Here is a 15,512-nt window from a genome sequence, read left to right as displayed (position 1 = left end):
GGCTCTTTTGAAACTCATCTGTTTGGTTGGTGCCGCTGAGCCTCAAGCCTGGACTGGTAGTGTGCAATAACGGGCAAAATCTCGTAGAAGCTCTGGGGATAGCTGATTTAACGCACATCCCTTGCCTGGCACATGTGCTGAATTTGGTGGTCCCTCAAAAATTTCCCCGAAATGTCAGAGCTGCTGCAGAAAGTGCGGGCTGTCTGTGCGCGCTTTTCGGAGTTCTCACCCTGCTGCTGCTCACCTGTATGCATTGCAGCGTAACTTTGGCCTTCCCGCTCACCGCCTCATGAGTGACATATTCACAAGTTTGAACTCCACCTTGCACATGCTAGAGAGACTGTGTGAGCAGCAGCAGGCAATAGTGGAGTTTCAGCTGCAACACACACGCGTGAGTCTCTCTACGGAACAATACCACTTCACCACCAATGACTGAGCCTCCATGCGGGATGTGTGTGCCGTGTTGCGCTATTTTGAGTACTCCACCAACATGGCCAATGCCAATGACGCAGTCCTCAGCTTTACTATCCCACTTCTATGTCTCCTTGAAAAAACACTGCGGTGATGAGGATGGGGGGGAGGAAGAGGGATCATTTCCACGGTTATCAGGCCAGTCATTCACAAGTGGCTCTCAGGGTGGGTTCCTGTACCAACAGAGGCCAGGAACATAACTGTCAAGCCAGGGCACATTTCTGCAGGATGAGGAGGAGGAGGATGATGATGAGGAGGAACCGTGTTCACAGCAGGGTGGCACCCAAAGCAGCCTATGGGCATCAATGGAGCGTGGCTGGGGGGATACAGAGGACACAGAGGATACACCTCCCACTGAGGACAGCTTGTTGTTGCCTCTGGGCAGCCTGGCACACATGAGCGACTACATGCTGCAGTGCCTGCGCAACGACCACCGAGTTTCCCACATTCTAACCAGTGCTGATTGCCACCCTCCTGGATCCACGCTACAAGGACAATGTGCCGTCCTTAATTCCGTGACTGGAGCGTGATCGGAAGATGTGCGAGTACAAGCGCACGCTAGTAGACGTGCTGCTGATGGCATTCACACATGGGCGTAGGAAGCTGAGGGGACGGGGGGGACGGATCCCCCCCAGGAAATAATGCGGGGGGACAGGTTTGGTCAAATCCCCCCCAGCGGCAGTGTGTGCAGCGGCGGCGGGGCAGGTACTGAGATGAGCGCTTCCATTGTGGAAACGAAGCGCTCATCTCCATAGTGATCTGACTGTTTGTATTGCCGTCCTCAGGACAGCGATACAAACAGAAGGCTGCAGAGGAGCAGGGCAGGGAGGTGTGTCCCTTTCCTGTTCCTCTGATAGGCTGCCGGCACTACTAGGCCGGCAGCCTATCAGAGGCCCGCGCAGGCCGTACAGCGCTGGCGTCGGGACACAGGCCAGAAGAGTCCTGCATCGCATCGCTCCAAAGAGGTAAGTATAAGTGTTAATTATTTTTTTACTGGCACATAATGGGGGGGGCCCTATTACTGGCACATGATTGGGGGGGGGGCGGCCTGTTATTACTGGCACATAATGGGGGGGCCTGGTTATTACTGGCACATAATGGGGGGGGCCTGGTTATTACTTGCACATAATGGGGGGGGGCCCTGTTATTGCTGACACATGATTGGGGGGGGGCCTGTTATTACTGGCACATAATGGAGGGGGGCCCTGGTATTGCTGGCACATGATTGGGGGGGGGGCCCTGTTATTACTGGCACATGATTAGGGGGGTGCTGTTATTACTGGCACATGATTGGGGGGCCCTGTTATTACTGGCACATGATTGGGGGGGCCCTGTTATTACTGGCACATGATTGAGGGGGGGCTGTTATTACTGGCTGATGAGAGGTGCTGGGGGGCTGATGAGAGGCGCTGGGGGGCTGATGAGAGGCACTGGGGGCTACTGGAGAGGCACTGGGGGCTGCTATGAGGCATGGGGCTCTTATCTGAGGTCTGATTGGGGGTCATTCATATTGGGGTCTGAGCTGAGGTGTGATCTGAGGTCTTATTAACATTGGGGATCTTATTGGGGCTGTTAGGTGAGGTCTGATTAACATTGGGGGTCTGATTGGTGGTCTGACCTGAGGTGTAATGAAAAATATTTTTTTCTTATTGTGCCCACTTCCAGCCCGGAGCCCAGCTGCCCAGAGCACTGATCCGGAGCAGCTTGGAGAAAAAGGCCTCCCAGTCTCCCACACTCCTTCTGCTCGGCCAAGCCAGCACCCCTGAGTCTTCAGAACTGTAAGTTTATACCCGGTGAGCAAAAATGCTGTCCCCCCCAGATTTTTGGGGGTTCCTACACCCATGCATTCACACACGACAGCGGGGGCTCAGTGGAAGCACAAGACGAAGGCAGAGGAGGAGGAGGAAGAAGTCACCAATGCAGCTGGGGCACCGCCAGCACCTCAGAAGGGAGAGCTAGTATGGCCGAAATGTGAAAAAGCTTTGTCAGCACGCCACAACAACCAGCACCACTAGCTGATATGGAAAGTCTTAGCAGGAGGCAGCATTTCAGCAACATCGTGGAACAGTACATGTGCACAGGTCTACATGTATTGACTGATGGGTCTGCCCCCTTCAACTTCTGGGTCTCCAAATTGGGCACATGGCCTGAGCTTACCTTTTCGCCTTGGAGGTGCTAGCCTGCCCTGCAGCAAGTGTATTGTCCGAACGTGTGTTTAGCACAGCAAGGGGGGTAAGCTCACATTAATTAAAATGAACCATGCATGGATCCCACAGAACTTGTCCGTACCTTGTGCTGGTAGGCTTGAGTACCGGCCGCACTCAGCCATTGTTATACTCCAGCGCACTTTCTCTTTGCATTGTCTTTTCTATTTCCCAATGTTTTGGGGCCTTCCCAAATTTATAAAAAAAACTAAAAAATAAATAAATAAAGGAAAAAAAAACTGTGTTGGCTACCTCCTCCTCCTCCACCACCGCGTCCACCTACACCGCCACGTCCACGTCCACCGCCTCCTCAACCTCCTACTCCACTTTGACCTCCGCCTCCTACTTCAAGATTATTATTTTTTATTTCTTTCTATTCTATGGTATTTTAAGTGATTTCCCTATCCACATTTATTTGTAGGGCAATTGTCCTGCTCTTACCTCCATTTTGCTTCCTTTTGCAGCCCTCTAGCCTTTACTATGACTATTTGAGAGCCATTTTAGTGCACCATTGACTTGAATTGTGTTCGTGTTCGAGTTCGGGTCAAGTTGGGGTCCCGAACCCAAACTTTTACCCGAAGTTCAGCCGAACCCGATAAACCCGGATATCCACGGGTTCACTCATCCCTACATATAACTGCACCGCTGAAAGGCAAATATTTATTTTTTTGCCACTGATACACGCCAAAAAGGGCTGTATTTTTCTCACTTCACCACACTACTACTAATAAGCACTTTTTTCCCCACTAATACAAGCCAAAAAATGCTTTAGAACATATAACTGCACCGCACAAGGGCAAATAAGACGTAGAAATATTTCCTTGTAATAAACTCTGTTAATGGCTATTACACCCCAATAACAAAAACGGTTTGCTGGAATTACAGAGCTGTATAATGGCAATTTGGATCCACATTCAGTGCAGCAAAGTGTAATAGGATTGTTCCTATTACCCAGGTTGTAACCTCCCCTACTGAACCCTGTTCAACATAAATGCTGTGGAATGATTCCTCCCTGTCCTTTCCCTGAACTTCTATACAGCAAACTAAAGTTTTAATTCTTTTCTAGCACTGTCCCTAGCGCCTGCTGATGTCTCTCCCTGCACTGAGTACACTGGATATGGCAGAATTCAAAATGGCTGAGGCTATTTATACGGCTGTGACATCACAGGGGCTGGCTGGCTGCTGATTGGCTGCATGCATGGCATTGTGGGTGATCCCTCATTCCCAGACTGCTTAGTTCCATGTCCAAACACATGCCGCAGCCATTTTAGAAAAAATGCGATTAGTTACCATGAAGCGTGAGGAAGTTCGGATTCAGTGCAAATCAAATTTTTCCTGAAATTCGGATCGAATTCCAGTTCAACTTCGATTCACTCATCTCTAATCATGAGGGTAGGTCATTAATAGTAATGACTGTATAGAAGTTTAGAATCAATTCAATTTTTATTTTATTTCATTTAGAGGTGGATCTGAATCCCAATTTTTTGTGATTTCATTTTCGCAAACTCATGGAGGGTGAAAGAAAGAGAGAGAGAAATAAACAAGAGAACAAGACAGAAAAATAGGAGACCTCAGGGTGTTATGTTTCAATTGGAACACTTTTGATTTGGGTTGCTAAAATTTGGACCCGTATCAAATCGGTCAACCAGTGAATCACATTTTCAGTGATAAATGCTTAAATCACCCTGTTGATACAAGAAGCCAAACAGTACATTGACTATTTCATTAAAAAAAAAAAAACATAAAGTATTGCTCTATAGCTCTTACTTTGCATTTCTGGATATTTCATCATGAGCAGAAGCCCCCATCTCAATGTGGTGGACGTGGTCTCCATTCCAGCAGTAAACAGATTTTCTACAAGTGCAATCAGGTTCTCATCATGGAAATACATAGTAGATTCTGGTTTTCCCTACAAAACAAATTAAACAAAGTATGTAACAATTTTTAAGATAAAATATGGCATATAAAGGGCTTCTCCAGGACCATAACATTGATGGGCTATCCTTATGACAAACCATCAATTTTAAATTGGTGGTGGCTCGACCTGTGTGATACCTGTCGATGCACAAAGCTCTGTCCTGTCATACAACATCAGCCACCACCTCTCCATCTCGCAAATGTCAGATAAGACTTGGCTGTAAGGCAACTGTATTAAGCAACCCCTCCCCCCCCCCCCACACACACACACGCACGCACACACACACACACACGCATACACATACACATACACATCTCTGTCGGGACATGCCAAAATCGGACTCAATCACAACCTCTCTAAATGGTTTGTAGAATATTCTGCAGACTGACAAACACTGGGCATTATACTACCATGTATTTATTTCTACATTTACTGTTTCTTTGACTATGCTAAACTACTGACAGCACTAGACAGGGACCTGGAGAAAGCAGAACAAACATGTCTTTTTTGGAGCTGTTCTCATCAGGAATAGTGTGAATATGAAGTTTAATTCTGCCAGATTCCCCTCTGGCAAGTGCCCAGGGAGGGGCTTCACTGTGAAGTGAAGGCAGAATATAACTTTATATTCACATTACTCCTGATGAGAAAAGCTCCACAAAAGACATGTTTTTCCTGTTCTCCCAAGGCCCTACCTAGTGCTGTCAGCAGTTTAGCAGGGTCAGAACTGATGACAAGCTCCCTTTTACCCAAATGTAGCCTTCTCCATAGACATTAAGTGACAAAAACATTTTCATTTTTGAACCATTTCCGTACTTTGAAAAGTGAACAATGAAAGCCATACCTGCTGAATAAAGTGGCTATTTATGTGAGGAGATTAGCAGATGTACATTATTTACAGATGTAACGAGCATTAAACACACAATCATGTGACTGGACAAAAGGACTAAGGCTAGCTTTAAGAAGTTGTACACAATTAGAATTTTTTTTTTTTCCAAGAACTGTGCCTCTTCTGTCCATATAAGTTTCAATACCGCAGACAACGTGTGAACAGGTGTGGCACTGTTTTGGGAGAAAGTAGCCTTGGGTTTTTTAATCCTTGAGAACCGCTTTAATTATTACGTCAGAGTATGTGTTGGTTTACAACGGATAAGCTGCACATCAGTGAAAAAATTAATGGAAGGTGGAAATGATCGTAGCTTTTCGCAACAATTTTTGTGAACAATGCAAATACAAGGCATTTAATATTTATTTGGTCTATTTGCCGCCATCCCTAGGAGATCTAGCGGTGACAGAGGGCTATGTAGAGGGCATTACAGGTTTCTACCATTTACATCATTTAAAATATAGTTTTTACCTCTTGTTGCTTCACCAGATAAGCATCGACAAGGTTCCGCTGGTCATTGATGTCCAGCTCTTTTTTATGTCTTGTGAATGTTGCTCGTATGAACTCATGCAGCTCTTTCATGTTTTCAAAAACTTTTCTGTGCGGGCCAGGCATCCAGTGGATCAGATATGGATAACTGTTGTAAAGCTTGATAGAAAACAACAAAAAGAACTCCATAAAACTGCATTTATTTTATCGCTAGGTGGGAAATTAAAAATGTTTAGCGCACAAATGTAGTATGCACAATAGAATGAGAGTGACTGCAAAAGCAGTTTTTAGTGTAATGTCTGCACATAGGCAAGAGGGATATAAAGTGCAGCAATGCCACTCTCGTTCACCTTGGATCCAATGTGTCAAGTAAAGAAAATTGAAGTAAAACTGCAGGTCAATTTCTACTTCGGATTTCCCCCATGGTGGCCCCCGCTGTAATAATGTCCCCTATGTTGGCCCATAATGTCTCCCATAGTGGCTTCCACCTGTAACGTTTGTTTTTAGTAAAAAAATAAAAATAAATCATTGACCTCATCTACTTGCACGCACAGAGGCAGTTGCTGCTCTTTTGATTAAAAAGGGCCTGCCGTCGGTGTGATGACGTCAACGTGCGCTCCCAGCATGATCGTGTGGTGATATCATCATGCTGAGCTCCGGTACTTTTCAGTGAAGAGAGGAGTAACTGCCTCTGCGTGTGCAAGTGGATGAGGTGATTGATTTTTTTAAAATCTCTAAAAGGCCATATTGCACTAGTCTACCTGTTTTTAACGGCCTTTAGATGGGTGCACTCCTTTCTAGGCGGCCGTTAAAAATGGTCCCATTGAATATACATGCCCTATTTTTTAATGGCTGCTATCCATTGGCTGTTAAAAAAAAACAGCCATGTGAATAGCCCCATTGGTTCTGAAATTGGCACTGTGATGGCCATCCAAAAAAATAGCAGTCATATGTCTGTTTTTTACTGTTGTGTGCATTTAGCCTGAAGAAATCCTTCATGTACATGGCCATTGTCCGGCTGTGTCCTTATTGGGGTCTGCAAACAGCAGGTCCGCAATCACGGATGCCGACCAATTTACTTGAACAGAGAGACGGAACCCCACGAGAGCACTCTGTAGTTTTCTCTTCGTGCCTCCACACCTTCATAAAAATAGTACATTTTTATTCTATGTTTTGCGTTGCAGACGGATCACGGACCCATTCAAGTTGATTGAGTCTGGATCCGTCTGCGGAATCCGCTCAGATGTTTCCCGTGCATTGGGGACCGCAAATTGTGGTCCCCAACGCACGGAACGGCCATGTGCATGAGCCCTTACAAACACCCTGGCCAGACATGTCTTCAAAAACCTGTATCCCACAGTGCACAGTACAGCCACCATTGCAAAAGTACAATTGCCTGCCATAAAGTCTACTGAGAGAGACTTTAGGAAGAAAGTGCTCAAAGAGGACAATAACTCCCATTTTTACGTAAATTCTAACTTTGCTATCTGAAAGAGAACTTTACTGGTATAGATGGAACTGTGACTGCTATAGCTGGATGTACTACAGCTCCCATTTTACACGACAGTAAAGAGAATACCCAGTCTCTCATGGCCATGTAGGAAAGTGCCCTCAAAATTTAAAGAAAGAGTGCAGCTGACCACCGAAAACAATAACATAAATATGGCTACATCTATAAAAATGACAATAACTAAAAGGAGGACCCACTTTAAAAATGTAAATTAGTGGCACACTATGCTACTAAAATAAATATAGAAAAGATGTGTTTACATTTTCCATCTACATAAAGCAAATATCAATATAAAATGCCATAAAAATAAAACCTTATACACTCACCTAAAGAATTATTAGGAACACCATACTAAAACGGTGTTGGACCCCCTTTTGCCTTCAGAACTGCCTTAATTCTAGGTGACATTGATTCAACAAGGTGCTGATAGCATTCTTTAGAAATGTTGGCCCATATTGATAGGATAGCATCTTGCAGTTGATGGAGATTTGAGGGATGCACATCCAGGGCACGAAGCTTCCGTTCCACCACATCCCAAAGATGCTCTATTGGGTTGAGATCTGGTGACTGTGGAGGCCATTTTAGTACAGTGAACTCATTGTCATGTTCAAGAAACCAATTTGAAATGATTCGAGCTTTGTGACATGGTGCATTATCCTGCTGGAAGTAGCTATCAGAGGATGGATACATGTTCTCATTCTGTTTACGCCAAATTCGGACTCTACCATTTGAATGTCTCAACAGAAATCGAGACTCATCAGACCAAGCAACATTTTTCCAGTCTTCAACAGTCCAATTTTGGTGAGCTCGTGCAAATTGTAGCCTCTTTTTCCTATTTGTAGTGGAGAAGAGTGGTACCCGATGGGGTCTTCTGCTGTTGTAGCCCATCCGCCTCAAGGTTGTGCGTGTTGTGGCTTCACAAATGCTTTGCTGCATACCTCGGTTGTAACGAGTGGTTATTTCAGTCAACGTTGCTCTTCTATCAGCTTGAATCAGTTGGCCCATTCTCCTCTGACCTCTAGCATCCACAAGGCATTTTTGCCCACAGGACTGCCGCATACTGGATGTTTTTCCCTTTTCACACCATTCTTTGTAAACCCTAGAAATGGTTGAGCGTGAAAATCCCAGTAACTGAGCAGATTGTGAAATACTCAGACCGGCCCGTCTGGCACCAACAACCAGGCCACGCTCAAAATTGCTTAAATCACCTTTCTTTCGCATTCTGACATTCAGTTTGGAGTTCAGGAGATTGTCTTGACCAGGACCACCCCCCTAAATGCATTGAAGCAACTGCCATGTGATTGGTTGACTAGATAATTGCATTAATGAGAAATAGAACAGGTGTTCCTAATAATTCTTTAGGTGAGTGTATATCACAGAAATGAATTCAAAAATTATTTGAAAAAAAAATAGAATAAAAAACAACATACAGTAGCTTTCAATCCAGCATATAATAAAAAGTGACACTGCCCAGTCATTACCAGGGGAAAGAAGACCGGTCTGGAACTAGTTAGTCTACATGAAAATAACTTACCCTGACCAGACGACTTCCTAGCAGTCTGATATTTTCATTGATTAAATTGACTAGCTTCACTATGATGGGATCTTCATAATCATATCGAACACCAATCACTGTGGACACGATTATATTGGCCACCGCCGTGTTGATTATTTGCAGGTTATCGAAGGGTTTTCCTGAAATAATTTTTTAATAAAACAGATCCGTGTAAACAGTTATTATATGCATGGAGCCACAATAAGAGTAAACAATTTTGGAGATTGTGTGCTAAAGAAAGAGTTCCTGAAATTGTAATCAACTTTGATTTCTAGATTTTTATTTTTTACATTTGAACTCCATTTTCCACTACACAGCTCCTTATCCTCTGCCTATAGTGTCAAATAATAACATACTGTCTGTCTGCAGTCACCACTAGTGGGATCTTTAGAGCATCCTATATACAGTGTTATTACTAAGTTTAATATAAAGAATGGACAGTATACAGTATTCTCCCTCTAGTGGTGACTGCAGGCAGCTAACATTTTATCAATTAACTCCATGGCCATCACGACTATCTCCATTAAGGAGACATTCAGACTACCCAAGGAATATTTCATGTTTGTATCTAGCAACAAAAAGCAGAAGCAATTGGTGATTGACTCATTATTTATTGATTTAATGTGTCTAAGATGAAAAGAAAATGAACTCAACCTGTATGTCTCAATGATTACAGACTATGATCAGGGTACAAAAATCGAGGATGAACAGCACTCCTTAGTATAAGAGTAGTGGGTGCTTGTCTCCAAGGGGGTGGTAAAATCCCCCAAAGGTAGTCCTGTGGAATTTAATCCAGATGCAACATTTCGGCTTAAGGAAGCCTTTGTCAAATGCTTGACAAAGGCTTCCTTAAGCCGAAACGTTGCATCTGGATTAAATTCTACAAGTTTGGTCGTGCTGTCTCCGTTTTTAAATTTTTTTAAATTTTTTTTTTTAGATTATATATTTTTTTTTTCATCTTCATGATCAGGGCAAAGTCTGATTCTTTAGTCATGTACTTTTCCAACTTGCTATTCCTCTTGCTAACCTATTGACAGTAGAAGAAGTCTTAAATGGAAGAGAGTAACACATGACTGACGGATAAGACTACACACAGGGTTTGTTTATAGCCTGTTACCATGGAGACACATAGGTCTGCCAAGGAGCTGTATACTCAAAACCACAGGAGATTAGCAGTGGCCGAGTTTGAGGTGGCCACAAACACTATGCTGAGTCCCCATCAAAGTGTCACCACGTGTTGCTGCTCTCTAGAGGGAATGGTAAGTCATGGTGCACCACAATGGGAATTAAGTTCAGAGGGTCTGGGTTTACATTAAACTGGTGTGCTTCAAAACAATACAGGCAAGGCGTTGAGCTAGCTTCTTTCCTTTGGTAGCAGAAATCTCTGTGCTGAGGAAAGGCCTGAGTTAGCTGTCTTAGGCTAATTTCAAATCTGCGGCACAGAGATCCAGCCAAAAATGATGAGAATCAACAGGACACAAACCGCTGAACGCATTGGGCAATTCCCGGTATTCCCAGCCAAATCTTCGCTGGACCCATTATACTAAATGGGACCAATGTGCATTCCGTTGCGTCTGGCAGTGCCGGATCTTGACAATTCTGGCAGGATATTCTCAGCCGGAAGAGCCTGTCCATGCAGCATGGTAAAACGACTGGTGACCCAGGGTCTGTGGCAGAGTATCCTCCTCTCAGCATCTTATTCTGGACTCTCCTGAAGTCTGGCAGAGTATCTCCTACTAAATACTGCTCCCTATCTGCAGACAACTAGGGGCTCTGACTGCTCTACTTATATATACAGTCAGGTCCATAAATATTGGGACATCGACACAATTCAAATATTTTTGCCTCTATACACCACCACAATGGATTTGAAATGAAACGAACAAGATGTACTTTAACTGCAGACTGTCAGCTTTAATTTGAGGGTATTTAGATCCAAATCAGGTGAACGGTGTAGGAATTACAACAGTTTGCATATGTGCCTCCCACTTGTTAAGGAACCAAAAGTAATGGGACAATTGGCTTCTCAGCTGTTCCATGGCCAGCTGTGTGTTATTTCCTCATTATCCCAATTACAATGAGCAGATGAAAGGTCCAGAGTTCATTTCAAGTGTGCTATTTGCATTTGGAATCTGTTGCTGCCAACTCTCAAGATGAGATCCAAAGAGCTGTCACTATCAGTGAAGCAAGCCATCATTAGGCTGAAAAAACACAACAAACCCATCAGAGAGATAGCAAAAACATTAGGCGTGGCCAAAACAACTGTTTGGAACATTCTTAAAAAGAAGGCACGCAGCGGTGAGCTCAGCAACACCAAAAAACCTGGAAGACCACGATAAACAACTGTGGTTGATGACCGAAGAATTCTTTCCCTGGTGAAGAAAACACCCTTCACAACAGTTGGCCAGATCAAGAACACTCTCCAGGAGGTAGGTGTATGTGTGTCAAAGTCAACAATCAAGAGAAGACTTCACCAGAGTGAATGCAGAGGGCTCACCACAAGATGTAAACCATTGGTGAGCCTCAAAAACAGGAAGGCCAGATTAGAGTTTGCCAAACGACATCTAAAAAAGCCTTCACAGTTCTGGAACAACATCCTATGGACAGATGAGACCAAGATCAACTTGTACCAGAGTGATGGGATGAGAAGAGTATGGAGAAGGAAAGGAACTGCTCATGATCCTAAGTATACCACCTCATCAGTGAAGCATGGTGGTGGTAGTGTCATGGCGTGGGCATGCATGGCTGCCAATGGAACTGGTTATCTTGTATTTATTGATGATGTGACTGCTTACAAAAGCAGCAGGATGAATTCTGAAGTGTTTCGGGCAATATTATCTGTTCATATTCAGCCAAATGCTTCAGGACTCATTGGCTTCACAGTGCAGATGGACAATGACCCAAAGCATACTGCAAAAGCAACCAAAGAGTTTTTTAAGGGATAGGAGTGGAATGTTATGCAGTGGCCAAGTCAATCACCTGACCTGAATCCGATTGAGCATGCTTTCATTTGCTGAAGACAAAACTGAAGGGAAAATGCCCCAAGAACAAGCAGGAACTGAAGACAGTCGCAGTAGAGGCCTGGCAGAGCATCACTAGGGATGAAACCTAGCGTCTGGTGATGTCTATGCGTTCCAGACTTCAGGCTGTAATTTACTGCAAAGGATTTGCAACCAAGTATTAAAAAGTGAAAGTTTGAGTTATGATTATTATTTTTTTCCCATTACTTTTGGTCCCTTAACAAGTGGGAGGCACATATGCAAACTGTTTTGTAATTCCTACACCGTTCACCTGATTTGGATGTAAATACCCTCAAATTAAAGCTGACAGTCTGCAGTTAAAGCACATCTGGTTTGTTTCATTTCAAATCCATTGTGGTGGTGTATAGAGCCCAAAATGTTAGAATTGTGTCAATGTCCCAATATTTATGGACCTGACTGTAGTTCCTAACTGATCTAGTGGAAGGGGTGAATCTGGAGAAGCACAGCATAACAGAAACAATGTTGCAGTTCAAGAATGTCATAGACAAGAGTTGGGCCTCAATACATGTCAAAGTTTTTAGTTGTAAACAACAGTCTGACATAGCTAAACCAGACGGTCAAAAGGACACTATGGGGCACACTTTTTATGACTGGCGTTTTAGATGCCGGTCTTAATAAGCTCTATAGTTAGCTGTGGATCGCCAAAATTATGAAGAAGTGCTGGCCTCTACATAACTTCGGCGTATCCACCGCCAATTCTAAATGTAAGACAGCTTCCTTGCTGTCTTACATTTAGACCATTTTCTAGGCCTAAACTAGGCCTAGAAAAGGATGAATGAGATGGGCCTATCCCCTTCCCCGTCCACGCCAACTTTTTAGACCTGGCGTTAGCGGGGAATAAGTGACAGATTCTGCCGCACCATGGCAGTGCTCCAGGCACTGCAGATTTTTAATCAAGAATATTTGTGAAGTTGTGTCAGGTATAACTAGGTATTGCTTCTAGAGGAGAGGCCATGCCGGCTCTGAGGACAGGGCTCTGTTGTGTATTTGAGCCCTGACTGCAAAGTGCTGAAAACAAAACTCAAAAAGGATTCAGCTTCGGTGTCATATCAAGAAGGTAGAAGAGAGCAAAGAATACAACAATAATTCTATCAGCATTATGCTCTGTCTGCTCATGAGAACATGATGACTTAGACGCTCACCTTTATGTGCTTTAAATGCCTGAACTAAACAATTTGATTCATCGATAATCTTGTTTTCTATGCCTTTCTTCCCCATTCCATAGTCTCGTAGGGTTGAAAGAGTAAATCTTCTCATCACTTTCCAGTTTTCACCATTAGCAAAGATAACTCCTGAAAGTCAAAAATATAGATTAGTATCTGCTATCTATCTATCTATCTATCTATCTATCTATCTATCTATCTATCTATCTATCTCCTATCAAATCAAATCAAATCAGCTTTATTGGCAGGACTAAATACATTTTAGCATTGCCAAAGCAAGTGGGAAATAAATGGGTGGGGATGGGGACATATACAGGGTGGGGGTATAGGAGTCCATGGTATATCGGGCTCCTCGGGCTCCTCTCAGTCTATGGCAGGCAGTAATATATTGTGCTGCTGTGGCCGCTGTGTTCTCCTCTTCCCCCAGCAGTATGGAGAGTCTCTCTTCCTCCTCCATGGAGATGAAGTCTGGGCAGAGATCAGACAGTCTCCTGAAGTGAGTCTTCCTCACTGCTGAGTATTTGGGGCACCGCAGCAGGAAATGAGCCTCATCCTCCACGGCCTCCTGGACGCACTGCTGGCACAGTCTGCTCTCCCTGGGCATGTACCTCTGTCGTCGACGCCCGGATTCAATGAGCAGGCTGTGGACGCTATGTCTGAACCAGCTCAGGATCTGTCGGTCTTTTGGATTGGGGAGTTTCTCTAGATATGGGGCCAGTTTGTACTCCCTCTGCAGGCTCTGGTATACTGTCAGCTTCTGGGATGTTCTTATGTCGTTCCTTAAGACGCTAATATACTCCTCTTTGTACATTTGTATCGTCCTCTGGATTTTGCCCTTTGTCAGGCTATATTGGTTGGTGGCTTGGGCAGGCTGGGTTTGGGTGACTTGTTCCAGGGTGCTTTGTTTTTCTGGGGCTTCTTGGTGTAGCAAGGCTTTGTGATGGTAGGAGCTGGGACTGCTGCTATGCAGATGGGCTCTGAATGATAGTGTCCTCTTCTGGACAGCAAAGTAGAGTGGGAATCTGCTCGACAGGCTCTGTTTGAGGTGCTCCTGTGGACCTGGAGAAAGTGTTTGCAGAGTTCTAGGTGGAATAGTTCTGTTGGCCCAGAGTCCCACTTTGCCTGGTCTGGGTATGTGTCTGGGCCCCAGACTTCGCTGCCATACAGGAGGATTGGTGCTATGATGGTGTAAAGAATTTTAAGCCAGACGGTCACTGGTGCTTTAAGGTGATACAGACGCCTTCTGATGGCATAGAAGGTTTTGCTCGCCTTGTCTTTCAGTGTTTCCATGGCTTTCTTAAAACTCCCTGATTGGCTGATTTCTAGGCCCAGGTAGGTGTAGCTGTCAGTTTCTGAAAGTGGACAGTTGTTTAGCAGGAAGCAGGTGTGTACATAGAAATCACTGGGCCCCATAGCAAGAATCTGAATTGGGCCCCCTAACCCCGCCCACTCCCCACCCCTGGCCCATCCCACCTCCTGTCCTGGCTCCTCCCATGCCACACCCCCATTATAGAATTGTATACATGACCTACTGAAACCATTATGGATAAATCTTTTTATTGATTTTTTTTATTAACCAACTTTGTTGAAGTAACTTAAAAGACTCGCTTTAACTCCTTGCTGCTGATGCTGAGTGTGCACATAGCCACCAATCATATCCCCCCCCCCCCCTTTCAAAGGTGACTGATGTGTTGGGGGGTGGGGGGGTTTGGGGAATATGATTGGTGGCTATGTGCACTGTCAGCATCAGCAGAAAGGAGTTAGAGGGGTTATCCAACCCCTAATGCCCCCCAAAATGCCCGGGGGGGAGGAGTAGGAGAGCACACTGTCCACTATGAGCCCCCAAAACCCTTAATGCCCCCCAAAATGCTCAGGACAGTGTGCTTTCCTTCTACTCCCCCCTGGCATTTTGGGGGGCATTAGGGGTTGGGCGCTCATAGAGGACTCGGGGGGGGGGGGGGGGGTTGGCTCATAGGGGACAGACAGTGTGCTTTCCTCCTACTCCTCCCCCCTGGACATTTTGGAGTAATGGGGGCATTAGGGGTTGGGAGGCAGGAGGCTCATAGAGGACTCAGGGGGGGGGGAGACTCAGAACAGTGTGTTTGTCTCCTACTCCTCCCCCCCTGGGCATTTTGGGATAAGGGGGGCTCATAGAGGATTCAGGGGGGGGGGCTCATACAGGACAGAGTAAGAGGAAAGCAGACTGTCCTCTATGAGCCCCCCAAACCCTTAATGCCCCCCAAAAAGTTCAGGACAGTGTGCTTTCCTTCTACTCCTC

General features: G+C 44.9%; 1 protein-coding gene across 1 annotated transcript in view; it reads right to left on the bottom strand.

Moving 5' to 3' along the window:
* LOC120997242 (cytochrome P450 2K1-like) overlaps window positions 1-15,512 on the bottom strand; it is a 43,861-nt gene that overhangs the window by 12,028 nt on the left and 16,321 nt on the right. Inside the window, exons 4-7 of the mRNA XM_040427245.1 lie at window positions 13,214-13,363; window positions 9,010-9,170; window positions 5,948-6,124; window positions 4,443-4,584 (exon numbers count right to left, since the gene is read on the bottom strand). Of these exons, the coding sequence (XP_040283179.1) occupies window positions 4,443-4,584; window positions 5,948-6,124; window positions 9,010-9,170; window positions 13,214-13,363 (630 nt within the window). The remainder of the gene's footprint in view (window positions 1-4,442; window positions 4,585-5,947; window positions 6,125-9,009; window positions 9,171-13,213; window positions 13,364-15,512) is intronic.

The sequence above is a fragment of the Bufo bufo genome, chromosome 4 (genome assembly GCF_905171765.1).
Source record: "Bufo bufo chromosome 4, aBufBuf1.1, whole genome shotgun sequence".
Lineage (NCBI taxonomy): Eukaryota > Metazoa > Chordata > Amphibia > Anura > Bufonidae > Bufo > Bufo bufo.
Note: the sequence above shows the minus strand (reverse complement) of the source record. Positions and strands in the feature narration are given on the sequence as shown.